A 21,786-nucleotide genomic window follows, 5' to 3' on the forward strand; every position below is an offset into this window, starting at 1 on the left:
GGAAAAAGGTTTTTCTCCACTGTGTGTTCTTGCGTGGCTTGTCAACGTTGAGTTTTGAGAGAAGCTTTTACCACAAACTGAGCAGGAAAAATGTTTTTCTCCACTGTGCGTTCTTGTGTGCCTTACTAAATGAGACTTTCCAGAGAAGCTTTTGCCACAAACTGAGCAAGAAAAAGGTTTTTCTCCACTGTGCGTTCTTGTGTGCCTTACTAAATGTGACTTTTGAGAGAAGCTTTTGCCACAAACCGAGCAGGAAAAAGGTTTTTCTCCACTGTGCGTTCTTGTGTGCCTTACTAAATGTGACTTTTGAGAGAAACTCTTGCCACAAACTGAGCAGGAAAAAGGTTTTTCACCACCGTGTGTTTTTGTGTGCCTTTTTAAACTTGACTTTTGATAGAAGCTTTTGCCACAAACAGAGCAAGAAAAAGGTTTTTCTCCACTGTGCGTTCTTGTGTGCCTTACTAAATGAGACTTTTGAGAGAAGCTTTTGCCACAAACCGAGCAGGAAAAAGGTTTTTCACCACTGTGTGTTTTTCTGTGCCCTTTTAAAGACAGCTTTGAAGTGAATGAGTCAGTGTGACATGCCCTTTCACCTTTGGCTTGCCCATCATCATCATCATCTTCATCATCATCATTGTCATGAGCGTCTGATAATGTGCCCTCATTATGTACTTGTGATGGCCCCCGTTGGTCTTCATCACCTTCTGTTGTCATGTGATGACTTGAGCTGATGCTTGTAGGCTCCGCCCCTCTGTTGTCCTCACTCTCATCCTTGTTTTCATCTTCAGTCTTTATAAGGACAACGTTCACTGGTGACTTGTTGATCTCCTCCTCCTCCTCCTCCTTTTTGATGTGAGTCAAGTCTGGCTCCTCTTTCACAGAACGGAGATCGTTTTCACTGACGTCTGTAGGACACAAAAAGACAAATTTGGTTTGGTCAAGTCAAAGCTCAGGCGGCAACTTTGTCTTATATTTCTACCGTGCTATCTTGACTTGTGCCTGTCGCATACGGAGCAATGCGTGCGACCCCGATTTGGACCGGACCATGGGGGCATTTCACAAAATTACGTCCTACGATGTAAACCTCCCTTTAGCAGCACAACTGTGATAAACGAGCATTTAAAAAGGAAGCACGTTGCGGCTGATGCCCGATTTAATTCCTGAATTAGTCACAGACGTTTCTGGAAGCGAGCTGAAGTTAGCACACACAGGCTATTGTGTGCGTCTGATGGAACACCTGTTGTGGGACCCTAACTTATTAATGGGGGCCATCGCAACATAATGTCATTGATAAAATAGGAATCGTTCAAGTGAAATATGTTTTCAAGTATTTCTTTTTGCATTTATAGATAGTTTCATCGTGGGTACTTTTTGCTTCCATTATAATCTGGATACCAAAAAGAATTAAAGGCATCATAGTCGCTATTTATTGCATGATTTACGTTTGGTTTTTTTTTTTACCCAAAATGACATTTATCCTGCGAGTAAGTTCCGACATTACCCTTTTTATTTTTATAAAATTTCTGTTTTGAAATGAATTTTAAAACAAAATTACGTTTGAAGAGTAAAAGTTCTTACACATAAGCATTAAGCAACAACACTTTCACTCTGACTTTCATGTTGACATATTTGAATAATGACTGTATATTTTAAAGTTATCCAATATGTATTCAAATTCGACTAAGATACACCATAATATTTTAAGAGTTCACTGAATTATTTTGGAACTGCAATGATGCTTAACAGCCATAGGGTGTCAGTAATGAGTAACAAAGTAACACAACACCTCCCATTGATACATCATCATTGTCATTTGCAAAAAATTATCAAGAACTTTGAGTTGCGGGGGAGATGCAAACCACCTGGGCCACAGGAACTTTATTACCAGGAACTAAATGTTCCTGGCCTTGTTGGTAGAAAAGGGGGTTGTGACGTTCTCCCTTTTTAAGCCCATAGTAAGCCAAAGATGCAGATGCATTCCTTAGAGCATGCGCTTGTTCACTGATGAGATCCGTGCAACTCTGGATGGATGCATTAAATGTATTTTAAATGTTTGTATGGGGTGAAACTACGCACATGTGCACAAAACAGTGCAGAGCCACCGGAGGTTCATTGACTCTCACCCGACCAAGCCAGTACAAAGTTCATAAATAAGACTAATACGTACTTGATTTAAAAAAATAATAATATTTTTTCCACTAAAATTGATCAACTGCCATTGATGTTTTCGCTGCAGTGTGCACATTTTTTAGAGTCAGGCAGAATTCCTTCCATAAGGAATTGCTTGAACAAGATGTCAGAGAAGTTATTGTAAAAAACGAGACAAGCCTGCACAAATGAATCACCCAGCCAAGATTGTCTGTCACTTGCGAGGAGCAGTCCGCCAAAGAGAAAAGCGTTCCCGCTCCTGTGCGGCGTTTTATTGAAGCACAGCAAAGCAATTTGAATCTGCAAACTCAAAGAATGGAAAAACATGTACACTTTGACTTTATCACACCCGTCCACACGCTTCCTGTTGTTCGAACGGTTTCAGCTTACAAGACATGTTTGGGTCACACTTCTGTTCAATGCGAGCTAAACGGTTTCCTGTCAAACACGGTTCAAGACGTGCATCGGTTTTTGTGGCTTTCTGCTAAACTGCCAGCATAGACAACTCTGTTACCACTGAACTCACGTTTTCCTGTTTAAGAGGTCCATGTTTTTGTGACCTTCTATTAACCTGTAAGCATAGTTTTGAAACATGATGACATGACAAACTTAATTTCTTTCACAATAATATAAAAACTTTCACAGATATAGCAAAAACAAATTGGAGAAGCTGTGGAGCAGAGCACAACATCAGTCAGACCCCGGGTCCACAAGCCCTCTGGCAGAGACGCAAACAGAGCTTTCGCTTCAGAGTGACCCATTCACTGTCTACCATAGTGTCGAGAAACTCGGAAAATGTTCCATAACAGAGGAATTCGTAATGGGTGCTGAAACACCACACCCTGCTAGTGACATGGAGTATTCGACATCTAAAATGAACTCTGCCAAAAGTCTTCACCAATGGGCCGAAATCTAGACTATGATGATGCGCACCCATAGTTAATGTGATTTGTGGCTCAGCGAACATAGACAATTCTTACCGTTTCCTCGGCTCTGGGGCAAGGCACACATGCGAGGCAGCACCGGTAGACATCACAAATACATAATCCTAATGCAAGACACACTTCTGACCCTCGATTTTGGGTGAATGCATCCTGACAAACCAAATCATCAGAACTGAGTGTTCAATGCAAAGGACCAATTGGTGGTTTGAATGGGTGGAGGCGGCTACACCGCGCAGACCAGAGCAGGAACAGGACGGACCAGCTGCGGGAGGATGGAGACCCTGGTCTCAGAGCTGCCCAGTCGACTGGAACGGAGGACAACATATGCTTCCCCCAGCGGAAGTGCACAGTCAAATTCAGTCCCACTTGAATTCCAGTGTTTCACAGATGCGGGTTCGGTCCACGGCAGTGACTTGGCCAATCTCAAGAGTCCCACAAGCATGACAGTATTGTTGCTCATTGGGATATGCAGAGGGAGCTTGCAAAGCGTGGAATATCGTGTTCCACCATCAAAAACTGTTGTCCATCAATCGTCACCGGAATGCCAAGACCTGCCGGTCGTTGAATGCTGAGGCTCCGCGGGCACCCCTATCGTGGAATGTGGTCCCAATCGGGTTGAGGCGTCAAGTGTGCATTTGGAAGCCACAGAAGCGTTGTCGGAGGAGGGGGTAGCGATGGCGCCCCCGTGCTAGTGGACCTCTTTGTGACTGGCGTGGCGCTGGACCACAGGATGGCACATTTCAGGAAGTGGCTCGGTTTGGACCGCCCATCACCCAGTGACCCCACACCCCACAGCAAAAGCACGTCCCACTCACAACCCATCTCTATAACCACCCCTACTTCTGTTACCAGGGTTCGCGGTTAACCGCTTCCCGATTGCCCGGGGCAAGTGAAATTTGGCCACAGGCAAGGTAAAATTATGGGCAACTTGCCCGACCGGGCAAGCATTTTTTAAAGCAGCAAAATATCTTTAATTTCGACGAAAACTGCGGTGTGATCCGTTTGTGTGCACTGTATGGTGATGGTTTAACCCAGACACCCCCTTATATTGTGGTATGGTCCATTGGCCTTATCGGGGGCAATGGGCGGGCGCTACAGGGATCAGTTAGTTCAGTGAATGTCGAGTTAAAGTGGACGTCAATAAATCCCGCAGTATTGGAACTCGCTGTAGTCGCATCCTCATTTGAAGTTTGAAAAACACAACAAAAACCGACGATATTTCGGCCGAAAATTGACAGCCGGAAGTTTTCTTACCTTCTGCGCATGTTTACAAGTCGCGACGAGTTCGTTCAAATCCAAACATTTCGGATTCCTCTGACATGACTAAAATAGCTTGAATATTTTTAAGTAGACAATTCAGTTGCGAGTAAGAAAGGGAGTAATATTTGATTATTGGCTGTTAATTCATTAGCTCCATGATGTGACCTGACATAGTGTCAGTGACTGTGTTCTGTTTATGCTATGAAACTTATGGAGGCAGCGCCACAGGCACTGGTCCTAAAGGAATACACAAATTTCCCACACTCATAATTTACTCATGTGATAACTCAATTAATAGGCTCTCCTGGATTTAAAATTGATAATCTGGATTGCTGTAATATCGTTTTCCCAATTTATTTTAATTATTAAAACTACAATTAACATTTTCAATAACTGCACAGGATGCTGTTGTGAGTTGTGAGAGGCGCTTCCCAGCCGGGGCTGGGAAGCGGTGTGGGTGGACTCTAAAATCGCAGGCAAGGGAAAATAGGGTGGAGACAATATTTATTGTGGCCGGCAAAAAACAATTGACAGTCGATAGGCAAGGGGAGTTGCTATCAGAGACAATAGTGGAACTATACTTATAGACGCCGGGCGACGTGAACGAAAAACGCTGGGGGAACAACCTTCCCCCAGGAAAAGAAGAACGATTAACAAAAGGAGCTTGCAACGCAAGAAAACCGAAAACAAGAATGTCCTTCCTCCAACGGGTAAGGTTTAATCCAATCATCGAAAAACACAAAGCGAGCCGAAACGTAGCTGAAGACATAAACAAGGTAACAATAAGCACGATCAAGACACGGAGCAAAGGTTGGCAAAGACTATAGCAAAGCCACAAGGCAAGAGCAAGTTGGTCAATAATCCGACACGCGAGTGAGCGTGTCGGAGGCTTAAATAGTCCACAATCAAGAGGTGATGGGTTGCAGCTGCGGAGTCTCGTAACGCGTCGCCGGGCAACGCGCCATTGACCACGCCCACTCTACTGCAACACAAGGCATGATCGTGACAGTGAGTAGGGTTTCATGGTTGATGATGAAAACAAGATTAATTTATGTTTATCAGATTATATGTTTATTTACATTTGTGGCGCACATTTTACAACCATAAACATTTTATTCTTAGAGAAAAAAAATTGTCACTTGCCCAAGTCGGGCAAGTAATTTGGCCACTCGGGCAAGTCAAATTTTAGTGGCACTTGCCCTATGGGCAAGCAGTTTTTAAAGTTAACCACGAACCCTGCATATATACACTTTACGCAAGTGTCCAAATTCACGCGGCCTCCGAGAACTAGCCTTATAATCTGTCCTCGTTTCCATGGAGTTTCCATGGAGACGGGCCCTGAGTGAAGGCCTACGAGAATGCAACCTTCGCAGCCTTAAAATCCTCGCTCGTCCTCTACGCCGTTCTACACTCGCAAGATGCAAACAAACAAAGCCACGTGTTCCGCCTCATCGGAGTGCACTTTCAGATGTAAGTATAAGTTATTTATATGTAATATTAAGACAGCACTCATGAGAAATATTGGGCAGCAATGTTTGGATAATTAGCTCCAGATTAAGATAATTTTATTAGTAGCGATATCGGCCAAATATAACTAATGTAGCTCTAAGAACTATTGCATAGGAGGTACGGCTGAAACATTTGAATTGCCTTATTTCTGCATGTTAGCATTATTTCATTTAATCTTTTCCTTATGTTTTAGGGAGCAAGGAGATGACCGCGCTGATCAAGCTGTGCGGGGAGTACGACAGCCTCTTTACAGGGGCCAAGTTCTCCGCAACCACAGCATGGAGGCAAAAATACAATTTCTAGCGGGAAAAATATTTGACGGGTTATTGTCTTATTTATTTCCATCCATTTAAACTCAAAATATCAAAAAGAAAACGCATAAGAATGGCGAGACCCACTATAGCAATTTTATTCCATTCATCAGCTATTTGTGTTTGAATTAGATTTGCGCTAACACGCAGCTGTTTATTCTAGCACAGAATGTGCCCTGTATAAATTCCATGTACCCCCGACAATATGCTCCCCAATTACTGATATTAATGAATAATATAATCTGCATGTTACCCATAACACCAGGATTTCTGACTAATGTTTGCATCTTTTTTACCCTTTTTTTCATCCTTTATTTTTGCATGCATTTTTATTTATTTAATACAGGACCATCGTGGAAAAACTTGAGCTGCAGGGCAAAGTGACGCCCCTGCAGGCAAAAAAAAATTTTTTTTAAATGAAGTATAAAGTATGGAAGTCCACATTTTTTTTTCTTGTGTGTGAAAATTAAGATATGATTGTTTTATCTTTTTTCATATAAAGGATTGCAAAAACCCAGGGACTGGCGAAGGGTGGCAGGGAGAGCTACTGCCGATACTTGGTTCGAACTTATGGATGGAGTGCTCGGACTGAGACCGTCCATCACCCCCCCTGTCCTAATTGCCTCCATCCCTGAGGAAAGACCAGGGCCAAGTCAGGCCATCCCTGAAGAACTCCCAGGGCCAAGTCGGGCCAGGGCGACGCAAGAGGAGGAGGAGGAGGAAGAAGAAGAAGAAGTAGAAGAAGAAGAGCGAGGCCAACAGCCGGAGCAACGACCGAGAGGGAGAAAGCGAAGGAGAGAGGATGAAATGATCAAACTATCCAGACTCGACTTGGCAATGCGGAGACAGGAATTGGAGAGACAGAGGTTGGCAGAGGAGGGAAGGGCAACTGAGAGGAGGGAGACATTTGAAAGGTTTTTCAGTTTGATGGAAAAGTTGATAGATCAAAATAAAAAATGAGTGAAATATGCTTGGTGTTCAAGACTGAAATTTAGATAACATTCATTTAAGAGTAAACAAAAACCGGGGTACTTTCAAAACAGATGAACTAGTTCGTATCCCAGTCACATCTTGAGATCAGCTTCTTCAGACAAAAGTGAAAAAGGCCAGGTTTGTGAAAGACCAAAACTTTTACAATAATATGAAGACTCCACCATGTCTGTTTTGCTTACAAACTTAATTTATTGAAAAACTGGTGGACAAACAAGGCATAAATTAAGTACATTATAATTCACAGTAACTATTCACAGTAAATAAAAAAGCATTTCCCAGTTCAGAACTGTTGCAGGATAAACCTGAGTGTGTCAGTGCTGTTTTGCCAATTTTCGCCTGAGCAGGGACTCATTTGGAGCATGGATGGAACCCTTGTTCCAGGACCCATGACATGGATGGGGCACGAGCAAGAGTCCTGATCTTCCTCTCGTGACTTGAAGTGAGGCATCATACCGGTTGCAGTGTCCACTACATCATCCATTACGTGGGGGTTTGCAGGGATGGTCGGGGCAATAGATGGCTGCCATGTCACGACAAAAAATGGGATAGATTTATTAACCATTCATTACATTGTATATGAATCTATTTTTCCATCTTCTGATATTTTGCCATGTTTGTGTGGCTGTGCTGTTTGATGATTCAGTTAAAGATTATTTTGTGGCATATTTGATGGGATGATTGCTCAAATACCATTGTGCAGTTAAAAGTATTTAAATACCTAAATATACTCGTGGTCCTCTGGTACCTCCTCCAGGGCAGACACCTGAGCAGACAGGTGGTCCCTCCACTGCACTCCAGCGACTGTGTCAGCCACCTCTTCCACAGCAGCCTCCTCTTCCCCTTCTTCCTCCGAGGCCATGAGGTCTCCCACCCCAAGGCAGATGTTGTGGAGGACGGCACAGGCAGCGATGACCTAAAAGAAATAAAAAGGAAATGCTGTATATTAGCTATATTTGATAGTTATTGCACTGAACAGGACATGATTTGATCCTGAATAAAGAGCAACATATTGAAAGTATAAGTATCAATTATACATTTTTTTTTATTTACTTACATGTGGTGCAAAGGTGTGGTGCACCTCCAGGGCGTGGAAAAAGATGGCCCGGAATCTCACCTTCATCATTCCAAAGTGAATGTCACTACAAAAGATGGGATAGATTTATTAACCATTCATTACATTGTATTTGAATCTATTTTTCCATCTTCTGATATTTTGCCATGTTTGTGTGGCTGTGCTCAATAATTGTGCTGTCAATTATTGAGCGTGCCTTGGAATGATGAACGTTGAAGCGCCGGGCCCCCACGCCCTGCACCGGCCGCTTGTAAGGAGTGATGAGGGGGAGTGGTCGCTGGAGGCACGGATACCCTCCATCTGCCAAGATGAAGTGCCCTGGAGGAGGATACAGCCCTCTTTGGTAAAGAGAGCTGTGCCGGAGGACCCTGGAGTCGTGGACTGATCCAGGCCAACCCAAGAATATGTCCAGAAAGCGACCCTGATGGTCACACACAGCTTGCATGATTATGCTGCTGAAAAGCTTGCGGTTCTTGTAGTCATGACCATCAGGGCCACTTGGAGGCTTGATTCGGACATGACAACCATCTATTGCTCCAGCAGCTCTTGCAAATCCCTGGGTCACTGCCTGAAGGTCTCCTGCAGTGTTGGGGAAGTGGATGACTCTGTGGCGAAGAGCCACCACTTCCCCAGTGACCCGGTGGATGATGTAGTGGACGGTGGACCGCGGCATCCCAAATGCTCGTGCCACCACCCGATATGATGCCCCACTCGCCAGCCAGAAGAGAAAGACAAGGACCTCTATCTCGACACCCCATCCATGTCGTCGGTCTTGGTCCAGGAGGTTCAGCAACACTCTGAAAGAGTCCCTGCTCAGGCGAAAGTCTGTTTGGAGATCCTCTCCATTGAAAAAACGATCCAACACTGGCACACCCAGGTTTATCCTGCAGTATGGACTTCTTGGCTGTTAATGTTTTGAATTAAAAAAAAAAAAAAACATGAACGCATTAATTATTGTACTTGTTTCGTTTGCTTGCATCATTCCTACAGTATCACCAACTTAATTTTAATAACTCTGGCCCTAAACTCTCTAGTGGTATTCTGGTGTTTTGCCATATGTAAAAGTATGTGTTTGGTTACAAACTAATCACGGGGACAATAAAGCCGTCACAAGTATCTAAATTCATAAAAACTGTTTCAGAATGTATATAATTATATCATTTCCATTCAATATTCGTTCCATTATGAAGCTAACACATGTACTACTGATGTTTTTAGCTCATCTGTAACAATCACGTTATAACCCTATTGACCTGTCAATGTTGGTAATAGTGTGAAAATGCTGATAGACGTATTTGGAACTTACTTCATTCCTTCGATAAAGGACAACTCTGCGATGGGAAAGCGTGATCCTCCTCTCCTCAAGAACAAAATGGAAATAAACCAAAAAGTGAAATAAAATGAAGAAAAGTTCGGGTTCCATCGTTTAAAATTAAATAATACAAATGTTTTGCTAAGCCGATGCCTTCGGTCTGGCGCTCGTCGCAGATTATCCATTGATTATCCAAGCCGTTCATAAATCCACCACAAATACGTATCACCTGTGTCGAACAGAGGAGCAAAGTACATGGGGGCGTAACGTAAATGTTGCGCCAAGCGGCCTTGGCTCCATGGAAACGAAGACCAATTCCAAGGCCGGATTCGAAGGTCGCACGTGACAGCGTGAATTTGGACACCACGCGCGGTCGTGTCGCGCGGAAAGTGACGTCATGCGGCCGAAAAAGCAGCCTTCGGAGGTCGCAGCCTGTTAATTTGGACACGGCCATATTCTTGCTTTTTTTAAACCACAATGGCCGAAGGAGGGAAAAGTGTGGATTTAATTTCAGATCCACTTGCAAGGACATTTTCAAGTCGGACCTTTCAAGAGAAGCTATATCGTCCAACACTCACTCAGTGGTGCGTAAGTGTGTTTCTGGATATTATTTGTCCAGCCGTGGTGTCATAAATGATGGTATTTTGATGTGGATTCATTCAAGTAGGACAAAGTAGGACTTCACTGAAGGCACCTTAAATTACTTCCATACCCTGGAAGGTCACTGACCTGGCGAGAGAATTGCCCCCACCATAAACAATGCTCAGGCCTATTTTCTCTCAGTGCAGTATCTGGTTACATCGGAACTTCAGAACCAAGACTGGTCACTTCTGTGAGCTCCGGTCCCTTCATAGTTTCATAAAGAGAATTACTTCCCAGATCTAAATTAGGCCATTTAAAAATACAAGACTTTTTTTTTCATTTATTTCAATTTATATTTAAGCTTGTATATGTAATAATACAATATTTATTCAATTATTTTAATATGTAAAATTATCAACAATTTAAACCTTTTTATTTCACACTTGAATATTTCTTAACATATTTGTTCTTTTGAATTTGGATGCAATTTAAATTATTCCATCCCTCCAGGCATTTTGTGCCGCTCATCCGGGGTCGGGTAATTGAATTAATTTTTTTGTATTTTTTATAATTTAATATTTATTTCAAGATCAGGACTCTTCTCAATTAGTTCAATATTCATAAAATGTTTCTTCATTTGTTATTAATTTAATTAAGTCTGTATGTGGTTTCCAATTTTACATTTTAATATTTTCCTATTTCACTATGTAAATAATCCAATGTATAAAAAATATAATACAGCATGAAAAAATATATTTGGTATATTTGACAAATTTATAGTTTTTTTTCCGAAGTGAGATTCGGCTTAGCAACAAACCCCAAACGCTTGATAGAGCTCAACCTAGAAAGTGTATTTGGGCAGTCAGAAATTTATTCAGAAAGCGTAATATTAAATGTATGTGAGGGAATATTTGAAGAGTTTGAGTTTTGTTCAATGGACCATACATATACAAGCCAGCCAAACACAGCGAGAAAACCAGCGCTGACTCCAGTCGCCATCAAGTTGCCAACTCCTGACATACCAAAACCTTTGAGAGAAACTGAGACGATTTGCGTTTCTCTTTCTGGTTCTTTTTATAGTTCAACTTCTAGTTCAGTTTTTCACTTTTTCACAGCGTAATGAAGGCCAGTTGAGCAAGTGGAACAAGTCATTTTATTGATGATTGTGGAAGGCACCGATTTCATAAGCACCGTTTCTTCTCACACCTTTTCCATTAAGTACGATTAAAAAGACAACTGAAAAGCATAACGTTAAAAAATGTTGTTCCAGGCAAAGGCAATTAATTTTATTTACATGTTTGATGTAAACACCAAAACAAATCATCATCACTCAGACACGTTGCTTCTTCTGACACAGATCACATTGGCTTAATGTATATAAAAGAGTTTTGCAAAATTCAATTTCATCATATTTTATAGAAAATCAAAATTTACATCTTACCACAAAGAGTCAGTTCCTTCAGTTTTTTGTTTTCTTTTTTTTAAGCTTCAAGGATCGCTGCTTTTCTCACCAGCACAATTGTGAATCTCCGCATGCTGTTTAGTGGAGAATTTTTTAGCACAAACGCTGCAACTGAATGGCTTGTCTCCACTGTGTGTTCTTGTGTGGTTTCGTAAATACGACTTTTGAGAGAACCTCTTGGCACAAACTGAGCAGGAAAAATGTTTTCCTCCACTATGTGTTCTTGTGTGTTTTGTGAAATTTGACTTATCAGAGTAACGTTTGCCACAAACTAAGCAGGAAAAAGGTTTTTCTCCACTGTGTGTTCTTGTGTGGATTGTTAAATAAAACTTTTGAGAGAAGCTTTTACCACAAACCAAGCAGGAAAATGTTTTTTCTCCAGTGTGTGTTCTTGTGTGAATTATTAAATGAGACTTTCGAGAGTAACTTTTGCCACAAACTGAGCAGGAAAAAGGGTTTTCTCCACTGTGTATTCCTGTGTGGTATTTTAAACTTGATTTTAGAGAAAAGCTTTTACCACAAACCAAGCAGGAAAATGTTTTTTCTCCAGTGTGTGTTCTTGTGTGGCTTGTTAAATTTGCCTTATGAGAGAAGCATTTTCCACAAACTGAGCAGGAAAAAGGTTTTTCTCCAGTGTGCGTTCTTGTGTGGATTGTTAAACTTGAATTTTGAGAGAAGCTTTTACCACAAACTGAGCAGGAAAAAGGTTTTTCTCCAGTGTGTGTTCTTGTGTGCCCTTTTAAAGACAACTTTGAAGTTAATGAGTCAGTGTGACATGCCCTTTCACCTTTGGCTTGCCCATCATCATCATCATCATCATCATGAGCGTCTGATAATGTGTCCTCATTATGTGCTTGTGATGGCCCCCAGTGGTCTTCGTCAACTTCTGTTGTCATGTGATGACTTGAGCTGCTGCTTGTAGGCTCCGCCCCTCTGTCGTCCTCACTCTCATCCTTGTTTTCATCTTCAGTCTTTATAGGGAGAACGTTCACTGATGACTTGTTGATCTCCTCCTCCTCCTCCTCCTTTTTGATGTGAGTCCAGTCTGGCTCCTCTTTCACAGAACGGAGATTGTATTCACTGACGTCTGCAGGACACAAAAAGACAAATTTGGTTTGGTCAAGTCAAAGCTCAGGCGGCAACTTTGTCTTATATTGTTTCTACTGTGCTACCTTGACCTGTACCTGCCGCATACGGAGCAATGCGTGCGACCCCAACTTGGACCGGACCATGGGGGCATTTCACAAAATTACGTCCTACGATGTAAGCCTCCCTTTTGATGCCCGATTTCATTCCTGACATGGTCACAGATATCCTACGATGTAAACCTCCTTTTAGCAGCACAACAGTGATAAACGAGCATTTAAAAAGGAAGCACGTTGCGGCTGATGCCCGATTTAATTCCTGACATGGTCACAGACGTTTCTGGAAGCGAGCTGAAGTTAGCACACACAGGCTATTGTGTGCGTCTGATGGAACACCTGTTGTGGGACCCTAACATATTGATGCAGACCACTGGGGGCCATCGCAACATAGAATAGGAATCCTTCAAGTGAAATATGTTTACAAGTATCTCATTTTGCATTAAGAGATAGAACTAAATGTTCCGGGGCTTGTTGGTGGAAAAGGGCATTGTGACGGTCTCCCTTTTTAAGACCATAGTAAGCCAAAGATGCAGATGCATTCCTTGCAGCATGCGCTTCGTCACTGATGAGATCCGTGCAACCTTGGATGGATGCATTAAATGTATTTTAAATGTTTGGAAAGAGTGAAACTATGCACACGTGCACAAAACAGTGCAGGGCCACCTGAGATTCATTGACCGAGCCAGTACAAAGTTGATAAATAAGACCAATACGTACTTGATTTTTTAAAAAAAAAAAACGTAATCCCTTGTGTTTTATCCACTAAAATTCATCAACCGCCATTGATCTTTTTGCCGCAGTGTGCACAGTTTTTGTCAAAAACGAGACAAGCCTTCATAAATGAATCACCCAGCCAAGATTGTCTTTGTCACTTGCGATGAGCAGTCCGCCAAAGAGAAAAGCTTACGCGCTCCTGTGCAGCGTTTTATTGAAGCAGAGCAAAGTATTTTAAATATGCAAACTCATAAAGAATGGAAAAACATGAACACTTTATCACACCCGTCAAGTTGGCAACTCATGACATTCCAAAACCTTTGAGAGAAACTGAGACTGCTTGCGTTTCTCTTTCTTGTTCTTTTTATTGTTCAACTTCTAGTTCTGTTTTTCACCTTTTCACAGCGTAATGAAGGCCAGTTGAGCAAGTGGAACAAGTGATTTTATTGATGATTGTGGAAGCAACGATTTCATAAGCACCGTTTCTTCTCACACCTTTTCCATTAAATACGATTAAAAAGACAACTGAAAAACATAATGTTAAAAATTGTTGTTCCAGGCAAAGGCAATTTTTTCTATTTACATGTTTGATGTAAACACCAAAACAAATCATCGTCACTCAGACACAATGGTTCTTCTGGCACTGATCACATTGGCTTTGTGTCAATAAAAGAGCTTTGCAAAATTCAATACATCATATTTTATTCAAAATCACATTCACATCTTACCACAAAGAGTCAGTTCCTTCAGTTTTTTGTTTTATTTTTTTTAAGCTTCAAGGATCGCTGCTTTTCTCACCAGCACAATTGTGACTCTCCGCATGCTGTTTAGTGGAGAATTTTTTAGCACAAACGCTGCAACTGAATGGCTTGTCTCCACTGTGTGTTCTTGTGTGGCTTCGTAAATTAGACTTTTGAGAGAAACTCTTGCCACAAACTGAGCAGGAAAAAGGTTTTTCACCACTGTGTGTTCTTGTGTGTTGTGTTAAATTTCCCTTTTCAGAGAATCGTTTGCCACAAACTGAGCAGGAAAAAGGTTTTTCTCCAGTGTGTGTTCTTGTGTGATCTGTTAAAATTGACTTTACATTAAAGCTTTTGCCACAAACTGAGCAGGAAAAGGGTTTTTCGCCACTGTGTGTTCTTGCGTGGATTGTTAAATCAGACTTTTGATAGAAGCTTTTGCCACAAACTGAGCAAGAAAAAGTTTTTTCTCCACTGTGCATTCTTGTGTGGATTGTTAAATCAAACTTTCGAGAGAACCTCTTGCCACAAATTGAGCAAGAAAAAGGTTTTTCTCCACTGTGCATTCTTGTGTGCCTTTCTAAATGAGACTTTCGAGAGAAGCTTTTGCCACAAACCGAGCAGGACAAAGGTTTTTCTCCAGTGTGAGTTCTTGTGTGTTCTGTTAAATGTCCCTTTTGGGAGAAGCATTTTCCACAAACTGAGCAAGAAAAAGGTTTTTCACCACTGTGTGTTTTTCTGTGCCCTTTTAAAGTCAGCTTTGAAGTGAATGAGTCAGTGTGACGTGCCCTTTCACCTTTGGCTTGGCCATTATCATCATCATCATCGTCATGAGCGTGTGATAATGTGTCCTCATTATGTGCTTGTGATGGTCCCCAGTGGTCTTCATCATCTTCTGTTGACACGTGATGACTTGAGCTGCTGCTTGTAGGCTCCGCCCCTCTCTTGTCCTCACTCTCATCCTTGTTTTCATCTTCAGTCTTTATAGGGACAATGTTCACTGGTGACTTGTTGATCTGCTCCTCCTCCTCCTCCTTTTTGATGTGAGTCAGGTCTGGCTCCTCTTTCACGGAACGGAGATCGTTTTCACTGACGTCTGTAGGACACAAAAAGACAAACACACATTTGGTTTGGTCAAGTCAAAGCTCAGGCGGCGACTTTGTCTTATATTGTTTTTACCGAGCTACCTTGACTTGTGCCTGCCGCACACGGAGCAATGCGTGCGACCCCAACTTGGACCGGACCATGGGGGCATTTCACAAACTTACGTCCTACTATGTAAACCTCCTTTTAGCAGCACAACAGTGATAAACGAGCATTTAAAACGGAATCACGTTGCGGCCGATGCCCTATTTCATTCCTGACATGGTCACAGACGTTTCTGGAAGCGAGCTGAAGTTAGCACACACAGGCTATTGTGTGCGTCTGATGGAACACCTGTTGTGGGACCCTAAAATATTGATGCAGACCACTGGGGGCCATCGCAACATAATGTCATTGATAAAATAGGAATCCTTCAAGTGAAATATGTTTACAAGTATTTCATTTTGCATTAAGAGATAGAACTAAATGTTCCGGGGCTTGTTGGTGGAAAAGGGCATTGTGACGGTCTCCCTTTTTAAGCCCATAGTAAGCCAAAGATGCAGATGCATTCCTTGCAGCATGCGCTTGTTCATTGATGAGATCCGTGCAACCCTGGATGGATGCATGAAATGTATTTTAAATGTTTGGATGGGGTGAAACTACGCACACGTGCACAAGACAGTGCAGGGCCACCTGAGATTCATTGACCGAGCCAGTACAAAGTTGATAAATAAGACCAATACGTACTTGATTTAAAAAAAAAAAAAAAAAAACGTAATCCCTTGTGTTTCATCCACTAAAATTCATCAACCGCCATTGATCTTTTTGCCGCAGTGTGCACAGTTTTTGTCAAAAACGAGACAAGCCTTCATAAATGAATCACCCAGCCAAGGTTGTCTTTGTCACTAGCGAGGAGCAGTCCGCCAAAGAGAAAAGCTTTCCCGCTCCTGTGCGGCATTTTATTGAAGCGCAGCAAAGCAATTTGTATATGCAAACTCATAAAGAATGGAAAAACATGAACACTTTGACTTCATCACACCCGTTCACACGCTTCCTGTTGTTCGAACGGTTTCATCTTACAAGACATGTTTGTGTCACACTTCTGTTCAATGCGAGCTAAACGGTTTCTAGTTAAACACGGTTCGTGCATCTGTTTTTGTGGCTTCCTGCTACAGAATTGGTGATGGAAAGAACCTCTCTGACACAGCCATTTTGGTTTGAAAAAAGATTTTATTCTCGTCACATGCTGATGTCAAAAGAAGTCTCCCCAAAAAGAAAAAAGGGAAAGGTGTCCCCTCTCTCCGGCCTTCCCTTCTTATAGGGAATGGCCACACCGGACATGAATATTGAAGGTTTGTATTACGATTGCTGGCATTATTTTAAACACTTACGGGACAGAAGGTCAATTATTTAATTTAGCAGGTTCATATTTACTGGATATGTTTGACATTGATTAAACAAAAAGCATTTCTCAAATGGAAGTAGAAGTGCAGTGCATCGATAAGATTGACTGGGATTGTAGTCATGGTGTTTACTGATGCATCCATATGTTAAATTTATATCCATCCATCCATCCATTATCTAGACCGCTTCTCCTCACTAGGGTCACGGGGGGTGCTGGAGCCTATCCCAGCTGTCTTCGGGCAGTAGGCGGGGGACACCCTGAACTGGTTGCCAGCCAATTGCAGGGCATAAATTTATATGACTTAGTTTAAATGCAAGACCTCAAAATTGCACACATAGTATTTTCATGACCCACACTCTCATTCCGAATAAACAGATTCAGTCTGCTCAGGTCAAACTGATGACAAACCAGATCTCACTACATGGACAAATACGACTAAACACATTCTCCACATAGGCCATAGAAGATTCAAACATATCAAGTTGGGCAGGGGAGGACGTCACAGGGACGCTATCAAGAACACATAATTTGATCTGGGAAAACATACACCACACAATCTGTACACTGACGAGATTACAGGGGAATGTGAGCAGGAGAGACGGAGAGACTGCCTGAGAAGGTCAGCCTTGGACCTGGAACGTGGACCGGGCCGGGGGAAGGAGAAAGGACGACCGATTCAACCTACATGACCCTTGACATAAAAAACCTCCTATAAAATGTGAGGCTGGGCTGAGATCAGCGCGACATTTTTTCGATTGTACTCGTCTGAGTACAGTTTCTCATGAGATTAAGAAAAAGCCACCCAGATATCTGTCTTTGTACTATTTCCTGAACTCCAAAAATCGAAGAAACTAAAATACCACAACTATAATCAGCTGTTGTTGAGTCTTTATTTGACCCTATTCTTCTTGAGTACAAAAAAATAACACGCATTGGAGTAAGTTTGGCTTTCAAGATTAATTTCCTAAATGTTTCTCATTTTCTCGGTGGCTAAACTCCAACAGTGGATATAAAAATACACTACATCTGTCAGCCTAGTTTAAAAACCACAATATGTAAAATGTTAAATTAACAGTTCAAAATTTATACTGGGAAAAACATGGAGTTCACCCCCCACTATTGGTTATTCTTTGGCATTTATTGTCTGCACTGATTTTATTTGGCATAAACAAATGTTCAGCAAACTGGCAAGTAAAAGGCAATATTTAAAAATAAAATGGCAATAACCTCGAACGCATTTCCCCAAACAACTTAATGTTGCGATGCATATTTTTAACGATAGAAAGTCGTTCTTGACAAAGCAAATGAGTAAGACGTGTACAAACCTGCTTCGTGTAGCACAACAGGAGGCTGCTTGTTAACTTCGCCCAGCAGTCGAAGATGTTGCTCGTTCTCTTCTTTTATCCCACAAAGTTCCTCTTTGTACTTGGGTGTCGTTCTTTCACACATTTTCAAATGATAATTCCAAAAAATCCGCCCTTGATCTCTGCTTGGCGATGAGTCATGTGCCTCTTTTCGTTAGCGGATAGCTAGCTAACAAGCTAAGCTAACTACGCCGAAAAGCATCAACGCGCGAAAATGAGATTATCGGGACACAAAGACTTAATGAATTATGTCGACGTCCTTTATAGTAGCACTGGACATCCTGTGAAAAAAATACAGTCAGTTTTACACTAAATCAGAAAAATTTAGCGGTGGTTGTTTTTATTTCGGAGTGGACGGGTCGGTGGATGTGGTCGAGGTCCTTCGGAAGCTGCGCGCTTGCTTATGACGTCATGCTTTAAGCACGTATTTTTCAAATATATTTCTTTGCCTCTGTGTTTGTTTTTACCCATGTCTGTTCTATTTTCATATATTATTCATATAATATTTTAATTTGGTTGATAATTTTTTTTTTTACAAAATAACTAAAATAACGCCACATTGGCGAGTAAACTCTGACGTCACTTCCGCCTTTGCCCCGAGAAGCCGCTGCTGCTCCAGCAGTGGGACGTTTATGTTTCTCCGAACGAACTTGCAACAATGCTGTGGTTCACTCGGGCTGCGAGATTGTATGAATATAATGTCTGCATATACTCGCAGTGCTTCTCAATTATTTCACGCCCGCCCCTACCAAGCGGAAAAAGATTCGCGCCCCCCACCACCATTTTTTTCTGTCTTTGTATATTGATGTTAGATTGTCAATAAAATATCCCTTCACTAAGCTAAATTGAAAAGAAATATAATTTTGAGAACTATTATAGTGAGGATCTCGAAACTCAGTACTCTATTGTGCAAATATTGATGAGATGATAAATATTTACTCATACGTTTTTTGTAAAAAAAAAAAAACTTTATTAATATTAGCAAACCAAACACAGTTATTAATACGTACATAATATAGAAAAGACAAAAAGAATAGCCAGGGGGATTTTAAACAAAAATTCTTTGTAAATAACCAGAAGGAACAGCTTTAGTGTGTTTACGATTCGGTTTTTTTCACGGTTACTGTAATGTTCCGTCTTCTGTCTTAAGAAGTCACGCAGGTAGTGATGGGTCCAGCGACACTGAGACGTCGATGCGCGCGCCGAGCTTCCAGGGCAAACCCCGTGTCGGTGCGCGTACCGCTTTAAGAAAGTCACGTGACCACTACCGGAATCGTGTCGACACGGCGGTCGCGCGCCAAACCGTGTTCATAGGGACGCGCATCTGTCAACAGGATGGACGCTCAAAACAAGCATCGAGTTATTGGCGCATTACTTTGCGTTAAATATCCACAAGATGGAAGACGTCACTGTTGATGCGCACTCAGAGGTGCAGCGCTATATGTCAGCAGGACACGTTGCACGTACGGAAGACTCGCTCTTATACTGGAAGTCCATGGAGGCAACGTTCCCTCACCTATTTATATTAGCCACACAGGCGTTGTGCACACCGGCCTCTTCAGTGCCTTGTGAGAGGATCTTCTCAAAGGCGGGGGAAATTGCCTCAAAAAAAAGAAATTGACTGAATAACAAAACGCTGGAGAAACTAATTTTTTTAATAAAAATCTTTAATTACAATGAGTACATTGTCATTCACAACACTTTTATTTGGGCATTCAGACAGATGTTCTCTTAATTTATCAACTGCGTCTCAAATATCAAAGATTTTTTTTATGAAATTGCATGTATGTAAAAATAATGTGAAAGGAAATGCCTAATCAGAATCAGAAATCCCTTTGTCATTGTACTCAAGTGTGCAACGAGATTCGAGAGCTCCTCTCTCCAGTGCAATACAACAATAATTCAGTTAAATATATAAATTAGATAAGAGAATAATTAGTGCGATGGAAAGTAATACGAAATAGGATATATAAAAACACATCACGTCGCTAATCAATGGAATTGGATAAAATTAGTTTGACAGATCAGTGTCAGATGACCCTGTCAAATGTTTCCTGCAAGTCCACCAGGTGTCAGTATTCAGCAACACAGTGTCAACACAGTGTCAATACATTGTGTCACTGTGTCGAAACGATACAGGATGCCTCATCTACCCATCACTACACGCAGGTAACGTGACGCTGCTGGCTTGTGTCTCTTTATTTATTGACTTGCATTCTCGTCTTTGTGCGTACACACTTGTTCGTCTGGTAACCAAAACACACATCAGGCAATACTGCCAACTAGTGGCCAATGATATAACTGCTATCATTACATCTCCCTTTCAAACGTTAAACAATGCCTGTGCCTTTTTTTCATTATTATTATTTATTATTATTATTTTGATAATTTTGTTTTGTTATCAATTATTTTCACTTCTTATCAATATCCACACATTTTTATGCCAACAAGCAGCTCTACAACCGTTTTCGCAACAAAAACACAACATTAAACATTTTCAATCAGCCTGTCCGGTTGTCGTCTAACTCTTGTTGATCTTCGAAGAGGTTCAGTAATCCCAGAAATTGCTGGTGGTTGAGGTCTGTGCTCCTTCGATGTATCCGCCTGCTTTGCAGCCTCAGCCGCATCAGAAGATTTCTTACAGTTCCCGGGAACCTTCAGAAGACTCCTCCAGTTCCCCCTCACTCTTTGTCCATGCTTTGTTTCCACAATGTAAGATCTCGGTCCGGCTTCGATCAGGACAGTCACTTTTCTGTCCCAACAATTAGGTCCATCGATCCTTACAGTGTCTTTCTCAGAAAGAGGTTCCAGATGTTTTGTAGCTCTGTCATATGCAATTTTCGGTTTGAGTTTGAGCATTCTCTTCTTTTCAATCCAAATGTTGTTGTCATGTCCTTGTGGTATTTGTGGAAGCGTGGTGCGAAGCTTACGGCACATGAGTAGGTCAGCAGGCGAAGAAGCTCCCCACTCCAGAGGTGCAGCTCTGTAACTCAATAGGGCAAGGTAAGGATCAGACTTATCATCCTTGGCCTTCCTTAGCAGTCTCTTGATGATTTGCACTCCCTTCTCAGCCTGGCCATTTGCCTGTGGGTATAAAGGGCTTGAAGTGAATCCATATTGCTTTGCAAACTGTTGAAATTCTCCACAGTCAAATTGCGGACCGTTGTCACTCACAACACACTGCGGAATTCCTTGTCTTGCAAAGAACCCTTTCATGTGCACAATAATGGACTGTGCAGTGGTGCTGGTGAGTTGGGCAATCTCAGGATAGTTAGAGTAATAGTCAATGTTCATAACACAAACTTGTACGTACCCACGATGCTCCCAAAGGCAAAAGATGTATGCAGATTGTGCTCGATTGGACTTCATTATCATCACATTTCTCTCTTATTGGTGATCTATTATTATACTTCCTGCTTCCGCGACATCCGATTTGATGACGTCATTTCCGGGTACGAACTACGCTGCTTCATAACGAAACTAAAGTTGCGTTGTACAAAAAACATTTAGAAAAATATTTAACGTTACACTTCACAGTAATTTGAATGCAATAACAGGATTTAAATGAACAACAAATTGAAAACAGAAAAGCAATACTTTTCTAGCCACTCAAAAGGTAAACAATTTGCACGCTAGTATTATGCAAAAACATTAACAGTAGGGACCCATATTGCTATTATTAAGGTTATTTCGTTAGAACAGGGGTGTCAAACTCATTTTTGTGGACGGGCCACATCGTAGT

General features: G+C 41.7%; 3 protein-coding genes across 3 annotated transcripts in view; 1 reads left to right on the forward strand and 2 right to left on the reverse strand.

Annotated features, from left to right (window-relative positions):
* The window catches only part of LOC148342065 (uncharacterized), a 28,750-nt gene extending 25,591 nt beyond the window's left edge, over nt 1-3,159 (reverse strand). The window contains exon 1 of the mRNA XM_088284372.1: nt 3,129-3,159. Within this exon, the coding sequence (XP_088140498.1) occupies nt 3,129-3,159 (31 nt within the window). The remainder of the gene's footprint in view (nt 1-3,128) is intronic.
* The window catches only part of LOC148342057 (uncharacterized), a 219,647-nt gene extending 201,299 nt beyond the window's left edge, over nt 1-18,348 (reverse strand). The window contains exons 1-2 of the mRNA XM_088284312.1: nt 18,006-18,348; nt 14,989-15,288 (exon numbers count right to left, since the gene is read on the reverse strand). Of these exons, the coding sequence (XP_088140438.1) occupies nt 14,989-15,288; nt 18,006-18,129 (424 nt within the window). The 5' untranslated portion in view covers nt 18,130-18,348. The remainder of the gene's footprint in view (nt 1-14,988; nt 15,289-18,005) is intronic.
* Nucleotides 1-21,786, forward strand: part of LOC148342055 (uncharacterized) — a 458,829-nt gene that overhangs the window by 240,415 nt on the left and 196,628 nt on the right. The window lies entirely within an intron of this gene.

Source organism: Idiotropiscis lumnitzeri, chromosome 2, assembly GCF_059441095.1.
Source record: "Idiotropiscis lumnitzeri isolate Australia: NSW breed Sydney's pygmy pipehorse chromosome 2, RoL_Ilum_1.0, whole genome shotgun sequence".
In the NCBI taxonomy this organism is placed as follows: domain Eukaryota; kingdom Metazoa; phylum Chordata; class Actinopteri; order Syngnathiformes; family Syngnathidae; genus Idiotropiscis; species Idiotropiscis lumnitzeri.